The 10,454-nt window shown below is 34.7% G+C and overlaps 1 protein-coding gene across 1 annotated transcript; it reads right to left on the bottom strand.

Moving 5' to 3' along the window:
- LOC104894437 (factor of DNA methylation 1) lies at positions 1-5,253 on the bottom strand. The gene is made up of 6 exons (XM_048644034.2): positions 3,877-5,253; positions 3,178-3,359; positions 2,669-2,758; positions 2,297-2,584; positions 1,587-1,802; positions 1-1,481 (listed from the first exon to the last, which is right to left on the bottom strand). Exons 1-6 carry the CDS (start codon positions 4,772-4,774, stop codon positions 1,254-1,256), a joined length of 1,902 nt encoding a protein of 633 aa, XP_048499991.1. The 5' UTR covers positions 4,775-5,253; the 3' UTR covers positions 1-1,253.
- Between the last annotated feature and the right edge of the window lie 5,201 nt (positions 5,254-10,454).

Raw genomic sequence — 10,454 nt, 5'->3', positions numbered from 1 at the left:
TACCACCAAAATCTTTTGCATCATCAAGTACTCTATCATAAATGAGTTGTTGTCAATCTTCTCAAAAACAACTTGTATGTTGTATATATGTTGATAGATCTATGATAAGTATAGCATATATTATGATATACCTAGATTAAATACTTAGTTACTACTTGCTAGCCACCAAAGCCAATAAAACAACCATCCTTACATCATTTACAAACACAAAACATTGTCGCCATTTCTTGTAAACTTCTAGGTAACACTTCAGAATCATCAACCAAAAAATCAGCCTGGTCATTCACCTGCATAATTACATACTTCTATTAGAAAATATTATGAAGTGATTCGAATTAGGTAAAAAGTTGGCTAATGCAAAGAGTACATTTCTTCAGAGCAAGATATAGTTTTGTTTCCTGCACTTGATCTGCAAAACTGATCTTCTACGGAAGGATCCATACTACGTGGTGGCTGTTGTTGATGTATTGTATGCATGCATGCATGCAACAACGCAAACAACTCAAATAAACAAAGCTAGAATTTAAGTCGAAGTTTTAACTCCATGACAACTTTAGTCACACTTGGACTGACGTAAATAACCAAAGAACCAGCTGAACTGAATAACTCCTTTAATGTTCGCCTAAAATTTCTATGTTCTTTTTTTAGATATTCGAAATCACTTACTTAAGAAGTTCAAGCATATTGAACCAAATATTCCTACAAGAATGCAATCTTAAATTTACTAGGACAAGAACCACCCCTTCGTGTTGGCAATTATCACTCAAATCAATCCTTGGGCCTTGATCGAGTACATAATGTATTCATCCACTGATAAGAATTGGTGGAATATCAGTATCAAAATGTTCAGCCACTAATAGCATAAGATAAAGGGAGAAGCAAAAATGAGCAGACAAGTCAATTCAAGAAGAATGGTTGCATTAATAAGAATTGGTTGATTTACGTGGTAATTTTATCAATGTTAATCAGTGTGGACACATCCTACAGCCAGAAAAACATCCTGAGAAACGGGTAACAGAAATATGGCCAGGAAGCAAATACATAGTTCTAGACTGTTCATCCTTTTGCGCTCTTCAATGTCACAGCTTATCAGGCACTTATCAGGCTTCTGATCACCTAAGGAAGAATTACTTCCAAGTAATTTAATCATATCATGCAAGCTGCACACAGGGAATGGCATACAGCGACACAGCAAAAATAGAAACCTGAGTTAGGCTGGTGTACTTACACTGCACTTGTTCGAGATAGCAACTTCACTTCTTGCGCTTCAGAGCCTTCAGATTCTTAAAGACATAACTTACAACTTCCTTTACTGTAGCCTTTCGCCCTTCCTTGTAGTTCCAGAGCTCATTGACCACATATCTCCCACTCGGATTGTATTCATTGAGCTCTTGCAGGGCAACAGTAACTGCTCTATAGACTTCATCACCCCACTGCGCCTTGAGCCTTTTCAGTTTCTGATCTTCCTCATTGATTATTTCCTGTATCATTCATCCATTTTAAGGTTCAACAATGCTAGTAAACGATAGACAAACTGGAAGACTTGAACTTAGGAGTTTTTGATGTAAACAAGCAACACAATTCACCTCATTCTTTCCATTAGTCTCTATAATTTTGAAAGGATGCCATGCTGGATCTCCCAAGTATTTCTGCCACAACGAGCATCCCTTACTTGCCTTTATTAGGGCATCATCTCCTTTATATTTTTTCTTGCACTGCATTACAAAGGCCTTCTCATCAATTTCCCCCATTCTTTTGACCCCAATGTTAGTGCGATTACTCTGCAGGATTTCCAGCAGACCCTGAAACACAAATAAGTAGATGTGTAAAGAAGGCACGTAGTTTGAGATCATCTAATCGAGCAATCAGCACAACAGGAACAGTAATCTGAAATTCAGAAGCACAGGAGCCAAAATGAAATATATAACCAAAAAAAATAGAAACTGGTACGAACATTATGTTGATTATCAGCTCTAACCTCTAAATGACTATGCAATGATTAGATTTTATAGATGACACTCTCTCCCTCCCACTATTATTGTCCTGTTTGAAATTTTGCAAATTCTTAAGAAGTGTAATTAGTAAGTAAATTTTATCCTTCAGTGTGTATGAGAAGAGGGAAACCGTTAACATGCATCTACTAAACATTTCTTGCAAAACCGTTAATGTAAATTGTTAATGTTATAGCTAGAAAATACACTAAACTGAGGCATATAGCCATATACCAAAACTGAAAGAAAAATAATAACCAAGAGTATGGATATCTTGCAAAAGATTGAATGTTGCAAGGACATACTGCAATTAATTCAGCCCGAGCTGGCTGTAACTCATCGTTGCTCTGTCGTTGTTTGACCATGAGAGTTTGATTCAAAGCTTCCAAATTGTTCAGTTCATCAATCCTATCATTCAACTCTTCAGCCATGTCCTTCATCTTCGTCTTTACTGCAATATCATTATCATCTCCCAGATGCTTCATAACTTCTAATTTTCCTTTTAGCTCCTCGATCTCCAACTGCAACCTCTGCTTCTCATCCAGCTCCTTTTCCAACTGTAGAATCTTTTTCAAGGCTTCCTCCTCCTCCCTCTGCACTTCCAAAAGTACCAAAACTTTATCAGTGAGCTATATATGAAATGAACATGCTCTGATGCACAAGAAATGAGCATTTACCTTATGTTGTTTGACAAGCCTCAATACATTTTCATCTGCTATCTGCTGCTCCATGGAAGCCATGTATAGTGAATTATTTCTTTCAGCATTCTGGAAAATCAGAAGATGATCAGTGCATTGACTTTCACCAATAATAGAGATCGCCAAATTCATAAACCTTCACAATATCTTGAAGCTTACATGAGAATTGAGATATGGATGCAAGTCGAGCAACAAAATATTAATAATCATAAACAGTACAGCTTTAAACTAAACTGGGATAAGACAGTAGTTTCTACCATTAAATGCAATCAGAACCTGCCACTACCTGAAAGCTAGAGCATACATGACCTGAATGATCTTAAACTAAGAGCATCCTACTTCTAATAACAAAATCTTGTTTTATCAAGTACTTCAAAACTCAAGTTTGTCATAGACTCAAAGTATATAACAAAGCAACAATCACAAAGTTTGTACAAATATGTCTCGATTAGCCAGACCACCATTATTTGAGAGAATAAGGAAGTCACCTGTCGCTTCTCCTCCTCAAGTTTCTGCTTTTCAAGCTCAGTTAAAGCCTCACGCTTGCTTAATTCGCTGGTACGCTGATCAAGCTCTTTCCTCTTAGACTCCAAATCGTGGAACATCTTTTCTCGCTCTTGTAACATCTTTTGAACATTATCTTTAGCCACTCGCTGCATCCCCTGGGTTTCTGTTGAGAACCGAACAAGGACAAGATTGTCAGGTAATGTGATAGTTTCATAAAATAATCAGTCAAGGCAAACAAACCTTCTAATCTTGACACTATCTGACCTTTTTCTCATGGTTCTTAGGAGGCAGTTACAGACAGACCTTGAAAATAATAAGTACATCAAATGGGATGCATGTACGCAAAACAAGACAGAAAGCCCTAAGCAATCTCAAAATGTACTCAGATAAAGATAGGGAAGCACAACATGTGGAAAGGTCAAACATCCAAATATTTACTGCAGGGTTATAGAGAAGTGTTTAGCCCTTGCACTCATGCAATACAAGCCTTTCTACAGTCGGAAACAAGTTGATAAGGCAGGAGGGAAAGTTTGTTTTCCATGCTGAAAATTGCAAAATAAAAATATGCACCAAGTAGAGTGAATACAACCAGCTGTAACATGGACTGAAATTAAACAATATTCTTACAACAGAAGCATTACTATTACTATAAGCAACACAGTTGTTCATGGGAAACTGACCTGCATAAAATGCTTGCAGCAGCTCATCTTTTTCCTCAAGCATTCGATTCAAGGACATGGACTTTTCATTGACCATGGATTGCATTTCAACCAGATTCTGATTTTGCATATCAATCTCATTTGCCAAGCTGACAACAATAGTTTCAATACCCTGTTTCCCCTTCCGAATAATCTCAGAAAATGTCTTGAGTTCTGTGTTCTTGCGAAGGTATTCTCCTATCTTCCCCTTTGCATTGTAGTCATCTGCACGAGCACGCCATCCATATATATGAGAACCAACATTCCCTCCGCTTGCAATCCAATCCTTCTTGCTATGAAGATCAGCTTCAAATGACTTCTCAAAGTCATGTGCATTCTTGTAACCATTCAATTCTTTCTCAAACTGCACAATTGCTTTTGCAGTTTGTTCTTCTTCATCCTGAAAAACCTCAACTCCCAGCGGCTTGTACTTCGAGAAAGTCTTCATCCAAAATTCACTGTCAGCCAATTGCTTACCAATCTCTGCCTCATTCATGATGTTGACAATAATCCCTATCCATGGCCAGCACAGGAGCTCCTCTTCTGGTTCATCAGGTTGTGGCTTTGGCTCAGCTGGTTGACTAGCTTGAACTGATCCAAAGCCTAGATCAACTTCCAAATATCTTGCCAGTGCCAAATGAGTAGCCTTCTGTATGGCACTTCGATGGGCAGCACCTTTGGCGACACCTGACGCGTGCTGATGCAGGTCTTTGAGTGCATATTCTTGCTTCTTCTTTCCTGCACAAAATGGGCACCTAAGGGCACCTCTTATGCTCCATACATTGTATGTACCAGTTCTCAATGATTCATATGGTATCTCTGCATACTCCTCAATCTCAGAATCACTGATGTCAGACTTTTCATCTGAATTGTAATCCATCAAAATCCTTGAAAAAAAGGGAGCGAAATGTCACAACTCTTGGAGAAGAAAATGAAGTTATCTGTCTGAGACCTAAATATGGTTATACCAGTAGCAACATTCATGCATTTTGCACTCAGAATTACAACTGAATCTTCAAATAACATGCCTAAAGTGCAACACTCTTGGCATTTCATAGTTCTGATCAAGGAAATATTAACTGTCTAATCTAAACATTTTAGAATTTGACCATACAATTCCATTAAACACCACATATAGTTTTATATGCAATGCTTGGTAGAGCATTAATTCACATAAAAGCTGAAATTCATGATTTGTGTGAAAAAGTATGAATCACGGGCTAAGAACAAGTAATAGCAGATTTCAAACACACAAGAGCATTCATAGTCTTGATGAACATTCTCTATAAAGCTAGGAAGTAGAAACATCACTTCCATCCTCACTTTTATATTACATCATTATTAACACAATCCCAGATGAGCAACTGAGCACATAAATGATAAACTTCAGCAAGCAGCTGGAAATTGGAATAAATATTAGAATACATTGACAAAGTCACAATTTATTAAAATACATTGGCAAAACTTAGCTAAAATTCGGTGTACACTGTAATGGGTCAAATGCAACAGGCAGGACTTTCATGTGATGTATCACACCAAAATAGGACAGCTTTTTGTCTATGTTATTCCGACACCTTCATTTACCTCAAAAATCGGGTGTCGTGTCGTGTCCGACACGACACTTCACTTGGATACTTCATCTTAAACTAAAAACTTGTTTTTTTTTCTACAAAATAGTCGAGTCGAACATTTGAACACCTGTATTCGATGGTTTTTAAAAAATAAATACTTTTATTTGGTACCGAATGCACGGAACACTTTGGGTGGACCGAGCTCACAATAATTCATTGTTTATTTAAAATGACTTTATTACACATAAAAGTGACTATATTAGAAAAACGACTTATTATGCAAAAACTCACTTATAAAATGTGATTATATCATATAAAAAACTGACTATCAAGCGAAAATTGAATATATCTAATGATTTCCGGTGCACAATAAGTTATTGTTAATCCGATCTGTTCAATTTTTTTTTTAATAATAAGGGGCATAAATTGGTAATAAAAAATATTAAGATAATCAAAAGTATGAAACTACAATTCTGCCCCTGAGATTATTTTTTAAAGTTTTATGTACCACAGCAAATGAGCTTATTACTTTTCTCAAGATAATCAAAAGCATGAAACTACAATTCTGCCCCTGAGATTATTTTGAAAATTTTATGTACCACAGCGAAATACTAGCACATGATCTTATTACTTCTCCCTTTGCAGTTTGTACCACGGTCCACAATAATAAATCAATAATCAAAATGACAGAACACAATCCATCAGCTGTCCAAAAAAAAATTCTAAGTTTTAGGCTCCGTTTGGTAGGACGTAAAATATTTTCAGTGTAAAATGATTTTCATGGAAAACAATTTACAATGGAAAACACAATTCCAAAATTAGTTTTCCGTTGTTTGGTTCGATGTAAGAAAAATGATGAAATGAAAGGAAAATGAAAGGGAAAGTAAGGAGCTAGTGAGAGGAGTGTACAGGAGAGATAAGGAAAATAATTTTCCCTTCATTTTGAAAGAGGAAAATGGTTTTCCATCATTAGGAGAGTAATTTTACCACAAGAAAAAATGGTTTTACACTCTTTTTGTCAACCAAACAATGTAAAACTGAAAATAGAGGAAAACAATTTTCCGGGAAAATGTTTTACATCCTACCAAACGGAGCCTTAATGCAATCCATATTTCACCAAAAAAAAAAAAAAAAAAAAAGCTATCCAAAAAAAAAAAAATCTTTAGGACAAAGATAAAAATTTCAACTAGTTCTACTACTCCATGCCACATTTTTTTCCTTTTTTAGACCGTCCAAAAATAGGTCACTTTAGAATTTTTCTAAAAGTAAAACTTGCAAATAATTTTAAGAAAAAATAGTAAAATCTATGTTATTTTTAACTCGGATCTTTAAAAATTTATAAAATGAAGGAATATTTATTTTTGTTGTATCATGTATGTGAGACAAGGGTGACTCTTTATACATATAATCAGGTAAAATTTTCATGTTTCAAAATATTTTTGGAATGCCTTAACACCAAAAATGAAAAATATCATCTAAACTCATATTCCGCCATTAAAAAAGATATCTAGTTTATTAAATTTTCTACATTTTGTCACACACAAAAAAAAGCTTAGCCGCCATATTAGTTTCATAACCCAGGCAATATCATTCATTTTTCAAAAGAATGCATAAAAAAACTTAAAAGGTCAAACCCAACACATGATTCTTACAAAAAATATATATATACATAAAAAAAAAACACTTTTCTATTAAAAAATTGCAACTTTCAATCACATTACACATTCATATTATATTTTAATGGTACTGAAGCACAACTAACCCAGGAAAATGGCATAAAAAATTGTTTACAGATGACATGAGAGCAAAATGTTAGGTAAGAAAAAAGTTAGTAAAAAAAAAAAAAAAAAGATTTTTATACCTTTGGAATGACTTTGGAGGAAAGAGAAAATTGTAAAATACTACTAACAGTGTTGCCTGTTGGTTTTCTTCAGTAAAAAACTTGTTGCTGCTGTCAAAATGAAAGTGAATTAATAGTAGTGAAAAAAAGGGTGTTAGATCATAGATGATACTGCCTTAAACAAGTTGCAATAATAGTAAGAAAGATGAAGGGACACAGAAAATTAAAGATTTAATATTTTTTGTACCAGTAGTACTGTAGTAGCGTGACACTGACTAGCGTCTACTCCACTACTCCAGTATAAAATGATGGTATTTTAACTTTCAAGTTCTTACTAACTTGTTGGTGACCAATGGTATTTAAATTATACTCCTAAGGCCTTGTTTGGTTGTATATGGAAAGTCATACTTCCTACGAAGTTATTTTTCCCATGTATTTGAAATTTCTAGGAAGTGTAAAATTGTGTTTGGTTGACAATGGGAAGTAGAACTTCCTATGGGAAACTCTACTTACCTAGGGGGACCTAGGTAAGTAACTTCCTCCATTTTGGAGGAAGTATAACTTCCTAAATTCTCATGATTTTGCCAACCAAACAACTTCATATACTTCTACTTTCTAGGAATTTGCACTTCCCATGATTTATTTTGTCAACCAAACAAGGCCTAAGATTTAGGGTTCTACTTTTATTGAGTAGCATGGAATTGTTAGGTCTTTGAGCGAATAACTTATGTGAGGGCAATACAAAAAAAAATTGTCCTATGCAATTTTTTTGAAATGGGTCCAAAAAAAAATATAAACCCGCATTTTTAAATGAAACAAGTTTTTTTCCTTCAAATTGGGTAAAAAAAATATAAACCCATTTTTTTATTGAAACAAGTTTTTAAAAATTATTATTATTATTTTCAACTCATCTTTTTATTATCATGTGTTAATATGTGTTCTCACACAAAATTAATGTGGATCTAATGTTAGTTCATGTGACTTAAGAAAAAAAGGGTCACTATTCAATATAAAAGATGAGTAAACATAGATTATAAAGTTTGAATATGTGAAAAAAGAAGATCACTATGTTACAAAGTGAAAATTTCGTTATTATAAACTAATATAAGAAATATTAATTATATTTTAAAAAAAATGATTACTATGGAGATACTAACTATGTAATTTAAGATTTTAAAAGGTTATTATATGAATAAAAAAAGAAAAAAAATGTCATTATGCTAAATAAGTAGCTTTGGTCCACAATAATATTACTATGGATCAGGTCATGTAAGATTACTTCATTTATATGTACATTGGTGTGTACATTGTATATATTCCCTTTGTTTTCTATAATGTGAGGGTTACCGGCTTATCGCTGAGCATTTAGTGTTGCTAGTTTATCTCTCCACCTTTTGAGTTTCTCTCTCATACTTTTGTACTTCTTCGTTAATTCTCTTCCAAAGCGAAGTGAGTAGATTAAAGATAAACAGAGGGAGTAACGATTAAATTTTCATGATCAATTATATTTTTTGTCATTACATCTTACTCATTACAATGTACACTTTCATAATTTAAATAAAAATGAACAAAAAATTTAACGGTTTCGTGGGCTGGCCCGTGAATTGGTTAGGCGATTTTACCAACGGGCTTTTTCATAGACTGGTTTCATAAAATTCAGTCTGTGACCAATCCAATAATTTCACGGTTTTAGGCTGGACTGTTCACGGCCTGACCCACACGGTCCATGAGACGATTTGGCCAGATTGACACACACCATTAAGCACCTTTAGTTTTGATGCGTGCACACTGCACAACATGCTCTCTTTTTTTTTTACAAAAACGACGAAGATATATTAAGGTCCTAAGCATAGCCCTAAAGTGAGTTACAAGTCCACTATTTGTGCCATTAGAGATTTGAAAATTTGGCCCCAAATGGCTATTATACATAATAAGTTTAGTACAAAAGGAATTAGGAGTTAAAATACATTCAATATTAAAATGATTATGTAAGTCCATCTTAGCTATCTTTGCTAGCTCGTCCACGATTGCATTTGCTTCTCTATTTTCATGCGTGAGAGTTCCTCCGTCCTGTTCTAGGAGCATCTTGCAATTTTTAGTGATTCTCATTAGATGATTTTTGTTCTCCTCCCTTTGAATTAATCTCATCCACGACCCCTTTGCAATCCGAGGCAATGGTGTAGTTTTCCCAGTTTCCATCTCTCGCCCATTGTAGGGCGAGCAAGATGTCCTGTGTTTCTGCTTATCGGGGGTTCCTGTAGTAGCTTTTTACATTAAAACCTTTCACACAAGTTCAGTTGTCTATCCTACACAGCCCTCCAAAACCTGTTACAAGAGACAAGGAGAGGAACAAAGCATCTGCATTGATCTTTACTTGGTCACGGGGAGGGTGTTGCTATTTAGGTGTGTTTGGGTTTTTTTTTTGTAGTGGGGGCGGAAGAGTCGGGTTAGGCAAAGAACCATTGTTGAGCAAACCATGTCAAATTTTTTGTACAAAGAAATTCAGATTTTCATTATTTTTTCTGAAGATCCAATTATTTCGTCTTTTTCAAATTTCCCAATTTGTGAAAGAAAATAGGACATTTCAAGGAATTTTTCCATGACGGGTTTCATTTAAAGCGAGGTTTTCCTCAATCCATTTATGTAAAGTTTGAGTGTTTGTCTAGTTTGATCTATTTAGTTTGTCCGAAAGCCCGCGGGCAACCCCAAATGAGGAATGATAAAACCATAGCAGCTATGGGCCAAATGGACCATAGCAAGGACTAAATGGCAAAATAAAATTTACAAAGGAGTATTCTAAAAAGTGGGGTGTAAGAAAAAAAGAAAAAGGAAGGAAATAGGATTGGGAGGCGTGAATTACTTTGGGATTTGACATATTGTAGCAGCTGGAAAAGTTGTAGCAGTAGCAATATAGCGGTAAAGCATTCATCTCTCTACAATTTGTTTGTGGACCATTAAAGAAGAAAAAAAAAATTATCAGCAAATTCACTTTTTTAAAGCAGAAATTTTGGACCCCAAAAAAACCCACGAGAAGGCAGAAATTTTGGACCCAAAAAAAATACAATTATTTCTTATAACACACTTGTTTCTTATTATTACAATACACCTGTTTCTTGTTAACATACACCTGTTTCGTATTACTATACACT

The sequence above is a fragment of the Beta vulgaris genome, chromosome 5 (genome assembly GCF_026745355.1).
Source record: "Beta vulgaris subsp. vulgaris cultivar EL10 chromosome 5, EL10.2, whole genome shotgun sequence".
NCBI classification, from domain to species: Eukaryota; Viridiplantae; Streptophyta; class Magnoliopsida; order Caryophyllales; family Amaranthaceae; genus Beta; species Beta vulgaris.
The sequence above is the reverse complement of the archived record's forward strand: the minus strand, read 5'-3'. Positions and strand labels throughout refer to the sequence as shown.

Bases quoted from the DNA above. Each gene is read 5' to 3' on its own strand.
- LOC104894437 (XM_048644034.2), bottom strand. From the start codon at position 4,774: ATGGATTACAATTCAGATGAAAAGTCTGACATCAGTGATTCTGAGATT. The intron at 3,360-3,876 runs GTCAGTTTCCCA...GGTTCTCAACAG, and splicing joins GCTGCAAGCATTTTATGCAG to AAACCCAGGGGATGCAGCGA. The intron at 2,585-2,668 runs GTAAATGCTCAT...TTGGAAGTGCAG, and splicing joins GGCTTGTCAAACAACATAAG to AGGGAGGAGGAGGAAGCCTT.